Source organism: Heterodontus francisci, chromosome 8, assembly GCF_036365525.1.
Source record: "Heterodontus francisci isolate sHetFra1 chromosome 8, sHetFra1.hap1, whole genome shotgun sequence".
Lineage (NCBI taxonomy): Eukaryota > Metazoa > Chordata > Chondrichthyes > Heterodontiformes > Heterodontidae > Heterodontus > Heterodontus francisci.
In genome coordinates, this window is record NC_090378.1 from 25,744,174 (window position 1) to 25,757,096 (window position 12,923).

General features: G+C 42.6%; 1 protein-coding gene across 1 annotated transcript in view; it reads right to left on the bottom strand.

The window, feature by feature from the left end:
- cnn3a (calponin 3, acidic a) overlaps positions 1-11,172 on the bottom strand; it is a 74,688-nt gene extending 63,516 nt beyond the window's left edge. The window contains exon 1 of the mRNA XM_068036833.1: positions 10,951-11,172. Within this exon, the coding sequence (XP_067892934.1) occupies positions 10,951-11,007 (57 nt within the window). The 5' untranslated portion in view covers positions 11,008-11,172. The remainder of the gene's footprint in view (positions 1-10,950) is intronic.
- Between the last annotated feature and the right edge of the window lie 1,751 nt (positions 11,173-12,923).

The window sequence follows — 12,923 nt, forward strand, 5'->3', positions numbered from 1 at the left end:
ATTAAGAATTGGCTAACTGATAGAAGGCAGAGAGTGGTCTTAGATGGTAAATACTCAGCCTGGAGCCCAGTTACCAGTGGCGTGCCACAGGGATCAGTTCTGGGTCCTCTCCTGTTTGTGATTTTTATTAACGACTTGGATGAGGAAGTCGAAGGGTGGGTCAGTAAATTTGCAGATGATACAAAGGTTGGTGGAGTTGTGGATACCGAGGAGGGCTATTGTCGTCTGCAAAGGGACTTGGATAGGTTGCAGTGCTGGGCTGAAAAGTGGCAGATGGAGTTTAACCCTGAAAAGTGTGAGGTCGTCCATTTTGGAAGGACAAACACGAATGCAAAATACTGGGTTAACGGTAGGGTTCTTGGGCATGTGGAGGAGCAGAGAGACCTTGGGGTCTATGTGCATAGATCGTTGAAAGTTGCAACTCAAGTGGATAGGGCTGTGAAGAAGGCATATGGGGTGTTAGCGTTCATTAGCAGAGGGATTGAATTTAAGAGCCGTGAGGTGATGATGCAGCTGTACAGGACCTTGGTAAGGCCTCATTTGGAGTACTGTGTGCAGTTCTGGTCGCCTCATTTTAGGAAGGATGTGGAAGCCTTGGAGAGGGTGCAGAGGAGATTTACCAGGATGTTGCCTGGAATGGAGAACAAGTCTTACGAGGAAAGGCTGAACATTCTAGGCCTCTTCTCATTAGAACGGAGAAGGATGAGGGGTGACATGATAGAGGTTTATAAGATGATCAGGGGAATAGATAGGGTAGACAGTCAGAAACTTTTTCCCCGGGTGGAGCAAAGCGTTACAAGGGGTCATAAATTTAAGGTGAAGGGTGGGAGATATAAGGGGGATGTCAGGGGAAGGTTCTTTACCCAGAGAGTGGTCGGGGCATGGAATGCCTTGCCTGGGGAAGTTGTTGAGTCAGAAACTTTAGGGACTTTCAAACGGCTTTTAGATAGGTATATGGATAAAGGAGAATGATGGGGTATAGATTAAATTGTCCTTGACAGAGGACAAAGGATCGGCACAACATCGTGGGCCGAAGGGCCTGTTCTGTGCTGTATTTTTCTATGTTCTATGTTCTATGTTCTATGTTCTATGTTCTATGTTCTATGTTCTAGATAACAGAGGGTTGATGAGGGCAATGTGGTTGATGTCTTGTATATGGAAGGCATTTGATAAAGTGCTACATAACAGGCTTGTCAATAAAGTTAGAACTCATGGAATTGGCTGAATGACTGGAAACAGAGCAGTGGTAAATAGTTGTTTTCCGGACTGGAAGGTATATTGTGGGGCTCCCCAGGGGTCGGTGTTGGAGCCCCTGCTTTTCTTGATATATATTAATGACACAGACTTTGGTGTATAGGGCACAATTTCAAAATTTGCAGACAACAAAACTTGGAATTATCGTGAACTGTGAGGAGTATAGTGATAAACTTCAAAAGGACAGATATGCTGGTGGAATGGGTGGACAAGTGGTAGATGAAATTTAATGCACAAAAGTGTGAAGTGATTCATTTTTGTAGGAAGTATGAGGAGAGGCAATATAAATTGAAGGATACAATTCCAATGGGGGTGCGTCTTGGTGCAGAGCATTGAACCCTATATTTAAACTCTGCCTCAAATCTCCAATCACGTTTCATATCTTTGGCATTGGTCGTATTACAGAATTTTGAAAGTTCAGAAAAGATTTCAATGACATAATAAAAATGCCACAAACGATGATGGAAGGAGTTTGAAGTTAGTAAAGGTACTGAATTAAATGGTACCATGGGAAGAAAGTGGAATTTCCAGAAGGTTCCATCAACAGACTGGAAGAATATCATATGGCAGATGGAATTGCAGATGTTGCTAAGAAACACTCCATTCTCTTGACTTTCTGCACCATCCAAATAATGAAATTGGCCATGGAAGTAGGAAATGTTCCAACTAAACAGAAAAACAAAACTTGGAAGTCCTTGAGAAATGAGGATTTAACTGTGTAATGGAAGCAAGATGCTCAGAAACTCACAGGTTTAAACAAAGCTTGAAAATATTGCTACAATTAGCAGAGAGGAAAAGCAATGCTTTCGCTCTGGTCGTGAAATAAAATCAGCTGGGAAAAGAGGTGATTATTTTTTTCTTAAGTTGGTGAAATCAGAGATAATCTCTGAAATTTTTATCCCACGATAAATTGTGAATATAAGTTAGTAATAGTATTAGACTCAGGAGTTTCATTATGCATTATTCTAGAAGAGCATTATGGTAGAGATCCATTCCCAATGTACAGCTGTTTTAAAATCATACAAGGACAGCAGGTTGTAGCAGGAGGATCAGAGGCCTGTCTTCTTGCTTGTTTGAGAAAGCAGCCTAACTTTCATTGGAGAAGCTTCTGGCCACCTATACGGTTAATTTAACAAAAAACCTGAACTTAAAAAGGAACACATTATTAAAATATGTAATATTTGACAACGTATGACTGCCTGGCATTGAAAGTAAATTGTGAGATGAGAACCAGATGCCTCTGAATTTCTTTCATCCAAGTCTGTAACTTGTGCTTTTCATAAAACATTCTGATGAGCTGAATCAGGCTAGAAGGCTAATTACAGAAAAACATGATGAATAAGTGGTGAACGTGTGGTATCATCGAATGGGGTGGGGAGGGGGGGTGGGGGGGAGCAGAGGTGAGAGAGGGTGGGGGGGAGCAGAGGTGAGAGAGGGTGGGGGGGAGCAGAGGTGAGAGAGGGTGGGGGGGAGCAGAGGTGAGAGAGGGTGGGGGGGAGCAGAGGTGAGAGAGGGTGGGGGGGAGCAGAGGTGAGAGAGGGTGGGGGGGAGCAGAGGTGAGAGAGGGTGGGGGGGAGCAGAGGTGAGAGAGGGTGGGGGGGAGCAGAGGTGAGAGAGGGTGGGGGGGAGCAGAGGTGAGAGAGGGTGAGGGAGCAGAGGTGAGAGAGGGTGAGGGAGCAGAGGTGAGAGAGGGTGAGGGAGCAGAGGTGAGAGAGGGTGAGGGAGCAGAGGTGAGAGAGGGTGAGGGAGGAGTGAGAGAGGGTGAGGGAGGAGTGAGAGAGGGTGAGGGAGGAGTGAGAGAGGAGGGGGCTGCTACCATTCACACTGCAAAACATTCTCAACTTTAATAATCTATGTGGATGGGCTACCTAATAACATGCACATCACGTATACCCAATCTATTGTTCTAATTCAGCATTACTGAGCTGGATCAATGAAGGGCACACGCCAAATAAAGCAGAGGGCAACGATAAAAGGTGTGCTTCTTCTTTGTTGTATCCAAACTCCTTTTTAAAAAGGAACTGCTGTAAACAAGAGCTTATATTAGCAACCACTGTTGTGCAATATCAAAAGCAGAGTGCAAAGCATTAAAAATAGGTGATGCTATTGTACTGCTGTATCAGTAGCATTAGAATTACTCATGTATCAAAAGCTTGATTTGCCCACAACTAAATATTCTTTTGTGGGCATCTGACTTCATAAGCGACACCTACTCAAATCAGGCAAGCAATTTGCCCTGTAGTCATTTGTTTTTGTCTGCCTCTTGGGTCAACCATGCATATTGTTTTTTCCAAAAGATGAAGGCATGAATCGCTTCAAGTCTTGCAGTTTGCTGTATTCTACATCAGGATCTGCTTTTCGAACATTCAACCATTCAGAGGATGCCTCCCCAATGTTACAAATATTACATTGAGACAAAAAACATTATGGAACACACATCATTCAGCACTCACTTGTCACTATATTCACCCTGAATTCTAAAAAGCCAATTTAGATAAAGTCCATCCTTTGGGGTTGTCAAGTTGAAATATTAAATATGTTTCTTCTGCTCTCCACTACAAACACTTAGTGATGAAACGGAGATCAGCGCATAATGAAACACAGCCAGCAACCAAACTGGCCAAAGGACTGAAGTACTTCTAAGAACCACTTTCTGGTTGTGTATATACATGTGCATTGAGTAGAACAAAATTAAAATTGCACATGCACCCATTCCATAGTTGTTAAATGTTAACCGTTAACTGGCAGGTTAATCTGTATCAACATGGCTGCTCAAATGAACCATACATAGGATGCTTTACTATCACCTAGCAGCCAGAGCTTGCAGCTAACATGCAGACTCATTGTGCTTTTTGGGCATTACCTGTAGCTGCTGTTATAACTATTGCTAACATGACATTAAAGAAACTATCACATTGGCATCAAAAGGACCTACCAGGATGATCCTATTATAATGTGAGTTCTTATTCAGATAATAGGCATCATTACAATGCATTTTGAAATGAAATGTTGTGACCCACTCACCAATTTTAATGTACAATAGGTATGCTTTCTAATTTGAAGTTAATACAATGAATAAAAGAAGCAACTTTATTTTCACTGACAATTGCGACTCAGGATATATTTCTTAATCACTTAGAAGTATTATTCTTGCATCCTATATATCTAATGTGCCCATGTACTAGCATATGTTAAATAAAAAGTGTGTATGTATGGGGCAGAAGAGGCAATTTTTAGTACAAAACTTATACTTTGAAAGGAAAACTAGAAATATTGTACCTCAGCCATTTTAAATCAATAGAACAGAACCAGATGCAAGCTCAATTTGTTTTTCAGTAACTCAATGCTGCTCAGTATTCTTCATTACACCCCTAAGAAGTAACGCACTGGATCGTGATCTGAGCTTAAACCGAGTATATATTTTCATACTGTGCTGTAAAGTTCAGTGTGACTTTAGTCTACTCTGGTCTTCAACAATGAATGCAATAGCAGATATCAGCAAATAAACTAGTCATTATGAATAAGGCCATTGTTCAGTGTAATTTAATAATAAGCACTACAGGTTTACGAAGTGATAATCAGCAGCTTGATAAGTAGAAGAGAGCACCAAAGTCCCACCTCCTCTCTTCTACCCAGAAAGATTAAAAGGAAAGCAGTGTCTTTTTATGTTATCAGCATAATTATTACAACCCTTAGAACAGCTTATGTACACAGGAACACAAACCCAAAGACATCTTAGAAAAGCTGCTGTAAACAGTAAAGCAAAGGTTTAGATCAGTGTGTGAATTGATAGAAGTTTGCAGTTCACTGTATTCTTAGCATAATACAACCAACTGATTTTCTTTTCACTCTGCACACAATGCAGCTCAAGAAACACCATGTTAAAAAAACGGCCTACAAACAAATTTGACACCCACGCTTCACAACTGATCTTTCCACACTGCTGAGAAACTGGGATGGGATTTCTAAATTGGCTGAAGATGGCAGCTGCAGGAACTCAAGACAAATAACATCAGTAACATTTGACAGCATAATGGAGAGTCTTACAAGGCAACACAGCCTCTTAAATTCTAATTTTTCAAAACTAGAGCTGCACTTTGTCCCACTGGGTTAACCCTGGGAATCTAGCATTATTGAAATTACAAATACGCAACTAGAAGGAATGCAAAGATTCTGTGCCTGTGTGCTGCAACGGCTGAGCTGAAATTACGTGAGCCTAACCAAGTTCTAATTAGTAGAAGCCAGACTATATAAACAAAGTAAATCCTGGAAATTTTGTACAAGCTTCAATCAACAGATTTCAGTTCTTTCTCTGGCCATGGGAGGAGTATAGTAACAGAACATTTATTTTGCGAGACTGGGTGATATAAACTTTCTATTTCGTTAAATGTCAGCACCTAGAGATTTGAGGCTGGGTGGTACGCTCTCCCCATTTTACACCCCTGTTCCTCTAAACACTGTCTATTCCCAGTGTAGGTGAAAGAAAGTGAGCACCCAGATGGGCAGGATGCTAAAGTAGAGCTGAGCCAGAGCACAGGCTGGGAGGGCAAAAGTCAGCTTACTGTCTTGTCCCTTGTCCTTGCATAGCATTCCTTTACTGCTACTGGAGCTGAATATAGGATTTCACAGCAACTGTAGGAGTACAGGATTCATTTTGAGGGGGTGCTCCTCCTCCCACCAAAAAAAGCTACTAAGCTGGACTGAAAATCTTAATACTTTGAAGAAAATAGGTTTGTTTCTTGCTACACCACTTTTTTTTTTAAAAGCTTAGAAATTACATCGGTTATATTATGATGTTCCTCAATTTGCTATTTCTATGTAGACTGTCACCCACTTGTAGTAAAACAGTGTCTTAAAACACACATGAATGCATTAAGCTATCATTCACCAAAGTAATTTTCAAGCTTTGGTCTCAAAATGATAATATATTGAACAGTGTTTTAAAGAAAAGCTCTTCATCATAACGACTGACACACAGCATTTAAATTTTGGCCAAAGGATGACTATCTACAGCACCATGACCTTGTGTTATGTAGCATCTTGCAACAACTTACCCAATGCCTTTAATGTAGTAAAATGTCCCAAGGTGCTTCACAGAAACGTTACCGAACAAAGTCTGTCACTGAGCCACATAAGCCACTCAAAGGGTGGTGAATCTTTGGAAATCTCCACCCCAGAGGGCTGCGGAGACTCAATCATTGAGTATGTTTAAGACAGAGGTCGATAGATTTCTAGAAATTAAAGATATCGAGGGATATGGGAATAGTGTGGGAAAATGACACTGAGGTAGATCAGCCCCGAGGGGCCAAAAGGCCTACTACTATTTCCCTATGTACCCTATTCAGTCAGATGACCAAAAGCTTAGTCAGAGGTAGGTTTTAAAAAGAGTCTTAAAGAAGGAAAGCGAGGTAGAGTCGCAGAGGAGTTTAGGGAGGGAATTTCAGAGCTTCAGGCCTTGCAGGTGAAGGAACGGCCACCAACGATTGAGCAATTAAAATTGGGGATGCGCAAGAGGCCACAATTGGAGAACAGCAGATATCTCAGAGACCTGTGGGGCTGCAAGAGATACACAGAAACAGAGAGGGGTGACACCATGTGGAATTTGAAAACAAAAATGTGAATTTTAAAAATCAGGCGCTGCTTAACCAGGAGCCAATGTAGGTCAGTAAGCCCAGGTGTGACGGGTGAACGGGACTTGGTGAGAGTTAGGACATAGGCAGACTTTTGGGTGACCTCAAGTTTACAGAGGGTAGAATGTGCGAGGTTAGCCAAAAGTACATTAGAATAATTCAGTTAAAGGCATGGCTGAGGGTTTCAGCAGATGAGCTGAGGTAGGACACAGTCAGACAGTGTTACAGGGAGTAGAAATAGACAGTTTTAGTGATGACACAGACATGTGTCATCACTAACCACAGTGGTTGGAAGCTCATCTCGGGGTCAAATATGACACCAAAGTTGCCAACAGTCTGGTTCAACTTCAGAGTTGCCAGAGAGCGTGTTGGAGTCAGTGGCAAAGGAACAGAGTTTATGTGAGGGGGGGAACCAAAGACAATGGCCTCGTTGTCCCCATTGTTTAGTTGGAGGAAATTTTTGCTCATCCAGTACTGGATGTTGGACAAGCAATCTGACAATTGAGGCAGTGGATCGGTCGAGAGAGGTGGTGGTGATGTGAAGTTGGGTGTCGTCAGCGTACATGTGGAAACTGATGCTGTGCTTTTGGATGTTGCTGAGAGGCAGCATGAGAATTAGGAAGCAGCCAAGGATAGAATGGGAAGAGAAGCCAATTCAGGTTATTATCTGGCTACGACTAGATAGATAAGAATGGAACCAGGCAAATGGAGTCCCATCCAGCTGGACGATAGTGGAGAGGCGTTGGAGGATGATAGTTTGGTCAACTGTGGCTGCAGTCAGAAAAACATGGAGGAATAGTTTACCTATATCACACTCACACAGGATGTCATTTGCATGAGCCGTTTCAGCACTGTGGCAGGTGTGTAAACCTGACTGGGAAGATTAAAACATTGAATTGATAAAAATGGGCATGGATTTGGGAGGAGATAACACACTCAAGGTCTCTACAGAGGAAAGGGAGGTTGGAGATAGGGTAGTAGTTTGCAAGGACGGTAGGGTCAAGGGTTGGTTTTTTGAGGTTCTTTTTGCGGCAGATCTGAAGGAGAGAAAACCGCAAACAATATCAGCTAACATGGAAACCAGGAAGGGAATTAATCAGTAGTTCAGTTGAAATAGGATTGTGGGTCCAGGAGGTGGATCGCATGGACAGAAGGAGCAACGAGAGGGTATGAGGGGAGATAGGAGAGAAACTAAAGAAAGTTACAAGTTCAGGACTAGAGCAAGGGGTGCCTTAGAAGACTAGGGGAAGGGAGGGAAGTGGTCAAGGCAGCTGATCAGATAGTCTTAATCTTAATGACAACAAAGTCCATGAGCTCCTTGCACTTGTTGGAGGTGAGGGTCGAGGAAACCGTGGAGATGGGATTAAGAACTTGCACTTTTACAGCCAGGAGCTCTTCTACATTTCTGGATTCCACAAGGGAAAGACCTGGTCTATTCAGGTTCAAAACTTACCCTTGCCTTAATTATTCTGCCCCTTCATTAATACATAACTGTACAAAATTGCAACTAGATTAAAACTGAAAAAGTGGATCAATTTGTTCAGAGCTATACTACTGTCATCTGAAAAAGTATTCAATGACAGCCATACATTCCAGCAATGGGTGGAACAGTCAAGGACAATCTGCTGCTGACCATTCAGATATCAGCTAACATGGCGGCACAGTGGTGCAGTGGTTAGCACCGCAGCCTCACAGCTCCAGGGACCCGGGTTCGATTCCGGGTACTGCCTGTGTGGAGTTTGCAAGTTCTCCCTGTGTCTGCGTGGGTTTTCTCCGGGTGCTCCGGTTTCCTCCCACAAGCCAAAAGACTTGCAGGTTGATAGGTAAATTGGCCATTATAAATTGTCACTAGTATAGGTAGGTGGTAGGGAAATATAGGGACAGGTGGGGAAGTTTGGTAGGAATATGGGATTAGTGTAGGATTAGTATAAATGGGTGGTTGATGTTCGGCACAGACTCGGTGGGCCGAAGGGCCTGTTTCAGTGCTGTATCTCTAATCTAATCTAATCACCATTTTTTTTTTAATGATTCATACTCATTTTTTTTGGATTCAGAGTAGTCACTGTCCAATCCCACAGGTACCTCCTCTTTCTTTACATCCCAGAGTGCAGTTACTTTCCAGAGATCCAAGTAATTATTTTTAATGCCCTGGGATGGAAAGGGACTTTTCCACTTTTATCACGTAGCCTCACAGGATTGTCTCTGACTTTGGAAGGCAGCACAATAAAGACTATAACATGGGGTATGGGAGGAAAAAATAAAAGACAATAAAATGACAAAAATAGTTTAGTGGGCCAGGAGCAAATTGAAAGGAACAATCCATGTACCAGGACAGTCTTCTCTGCACACCTTGGGGAACTGTCCCAACTATATAAAATTATTTAATGGCATTGATAAAGTGAACCCAGAATACTCTGTATGCGTCAGGTACTTAGTTCGGAGGACAATAATCTAAAATTAGTGGAAAGTAAATTTAGTGCTGATCTTTGGGAAAATGCACAGTAAACAGGTGAAATGATCTATCAGATTTGGTGGATCCTGCTGGATGCTGACTGGGCAAGCTGACATGCTGGACTGATCAAGCTCTTTTTGACTTCTCTGATGTCCTTATATGGTAATTTGTTCTACATGATGTGCTGAGATGGTAAAAGCACTTTAGAATCACATGTTTCTTTTAAAGAAATGATGGATTTCCCAGCATCTCTTGCACATCACATACAAATAACAAAAGTCAGTCCAGTCACTTTGCTTATTAAAAAAGTATGTTGGAGCAATGGAGCAGCTACTGTAAACCTGCCTCATACAATGGTTGAGTGACTCTATGAACTAGTTGGATGATCTCCTGCAGGCTGCGGTGACTCTCCAAAATTGGAATTTATTTTTAAAAAAAGAAAAAAGGTAAAACAAATGCTGGGGGGAGGGCAGGGAGGTATTGTAATTCTGAAGTACTTATTATGTCTTACCCATCCATTGTCCTATTGTTCTACAAAATCAGCTTGCAAGCAAAATGTTTAAGATCAATAGACCTCTTGCAACACCAACATACGCGGTGTGTAGCCATACATTACAGCCACACAGAGCGGCTGGATCCATGGAAAACCCCTCGAACTGTATCGGGAAAATTTTCATTTGCTGTAAAATGCAAAAATGTATATGGCATGACAAATGAAATGGAAGGGTTGTGAGGCAACTCATGATTGTATTGAAGGAAACTGATCACCTTTGCACTGTTTGTATTTTGTGACTTGGTGCTGTTTGAAACTGGTAATGTCTTTTTTACAGATTTTTATTAATAAAGTATATTTTGGAAATTTAAAAAAATTACAGCCATACTCGCGCGCGTTACATTTTAAATCAGTTATGTCAAATACAGTCAAATGTCAAATAAGACTAGTAGGAGACCAAATTTTCAAGATCGGGATTAATGCATAGAATTCTCATTTAATTCTGGATCATGATTAAAAAACGTGAACGGTGTAAACCAAGCTTCAGCAAAATGCTAACATCTTAAAGCTGATTAAGGAGTTGCAGAATCTCTTTTGATGATCACAAGAGCAAGTGCCACCCCACCAAGCAGCACTAAATCAAAACTCCTCATTCAAATCTGACAAACCATTCTTCGCCAACTCCGCTCACAACTCAGATCCTTCCCTCCCACCCAACTCTTACCGCTGCTTTTGCTGAATAAGGAAAATGGACAAAACTCACGTCGACCAATTTGGAATCCACTCCCCAAGGAATTTGCTGCAAAACATCAAAGAGCCCTGGCGCCCTCAGACAATAGAGCTGGAAATGGAAAGAGACCGAGAAGCGCCTTCGCCCAGCAATTCGCTGGTATTTGTAACATCAACACCAAGCCATTAACACAGGCAGCCAACAACAAAAAACACATGTCCTTCCTTTGTGTTAAACAAAAACGCCAGTCATTTTTAAACGACCGTTAGCTTTTGCTTGCATAATATTCACTCTACATCACAAAAGTACGATGAGAGAAAAGGAACAGCTCGAATCACGGCCAGCGCCGTGGTCGTTGTCCTCCCCTCCTCAGGCTGGGCTTTTTTTTTACCTTGTTTCGCACTTCGGCGGTGAGTCCGTACACGGGGCCTCTGTTGAAGTGAGCCATCGTGTGAGTGAGGTGCGGAGAGGAAAAGGCGGCGGCGAATTGTCGTTAGCTGGCGCGCGGCTCCCGGTCCAACGTTCCAAACTGCCCGCTTCCCTCGCACAGCGCCGGCTCCACGCGCAAACTCTACCTCTCCTCCCGCACAATGCCAAAGCCCCGGCTCGCCCACGCCATTGGAGCAGCCGCCCGACCAATCGGCTTCCCAGCCTTTGTCTCGCTCCCCCGCCCCTGGGAGCCACGCCCACAGGGCGAGCCTGGGTTGGGGGGGAAGCACGAGGAGCTGGGCTCCTGTGTGTGGGGGTGGTTAGGAGCAAGGCGGCAGGGAAGGGGACCAGGGGCTGACTAGCCAGACCACCCCATAGTGTATCCGCCTACAGTGACTTCGATCCCCCATTGTGTGGGGACTGGGAAACCCAGCCCCCCTCTGGAGAGATAACGGCAGTTTCTTCCCCCAGATATTCCCAGGGGGGAAATAAGTTTATTGTTGAGGAATTTTATTCCCGATAGCTCTTTGCTTCTTCGGATTTTATCCTACTGATAAATCCACTGGTTTGTCTGCTTTCCCAGAGTAGCAATCGGAATAGAACTTTTAGATTATGAAAGTAATCCTTGCCAATTTCGCATGTTCAAATTTTCACAATATCCAACCTCGCCAAATAAACTTCACATTGTTTTTTTTATTGTATTAAAGGTTGAAGATGAATCTGCTGGAAATAGGATGCTGAGCGATATTACTGCATGAGCACAGGCTATAAGTCAGGGTTTGCCCCTGCAGAAACTGTACAAGTGCTTTGGTCAGGCGCCAGCTTGAATACTGTGTCCCGTGTTGGTCACTGAAACACAAGGACGGTACAATATTCAAATTCTAAAGGAGGCAGAGGGCAATGATCCTTATTGCGAGGAATGCAGAAAAGACAAACAAGAATGATTTCGGGTAGAATGGGGATGAATCATGAGAAAATGTCAATTTTATAACCTAGAGAGACGAGGACAAAGGAGAATCTCCTTGAAGTTCAGCCAACAATAAATAATTAGGGGAAATCCTGAATATTGCTTTAATATAAAATGGGATAATAGGATCAAAGGTTACAAAATAGTGAAAGTCACATTTGAAAAAAAGTACAAGAAATAACTTCTTCATGGTGGAAAAAATACATTTATATTCTGTTTTATTTCAACTTTTATGTCTCCAAATGCCTTGCGTACAATAAACTATTCTGAAATGCAGTTGCTGATATGGCAGCTATTTTTGCACAGCAAAATACCAAAATTAGTGATCAGAAAAATAAACTGATCATTTTTGTTGCAGGGTATTGGTTGAGGGAGCAATGCTGAGAAAGATAAAGGGAGGTCTTCCTGCTCTTCAAACAGTGCATCTGAACCACTGTAACAGGCAGATGGTCTCTCTGTTTCACATTTCCTCCAAAATATGAAACCAGTACAAAAAAAACCTATTCTGCACTGGACTAGAATCTCAACCTTATAGTGTAAAACACATGTGTGGCCCTCACCCCCAAACGTAGTTTAATGCAAGACTCATAGCGTCATAGAGTCATTTATGGCACAGAAGGAGGCTATTCAGCTCATCGGGTCCATGCCGGCTCTCTACTGAGCTATGCTGTCAGTCCCACTCCCCAGTTCGATTACCGTAGCCCTGCAAGTCTATTTCTCTCAGGTGGCCATCTAACTTCCTCTTGAAGTCAGTAATTGTCCTCACTTCTACCACCCATGTGGGCAGCCAGTTCCAAGTGATTACCAACCACTGCATAAAAAAGTGCTTCCTCATATTCTGTATGATCTTTAATACTAGAAGGAAGATATTCACTGGACAAACAGCCTTTTCTCGTTCTCGAGATTTCTTATATTTATCTGTAGATGTAGGAATACTAGTTCAGCAGAACAGTTACTATTTAACAGCC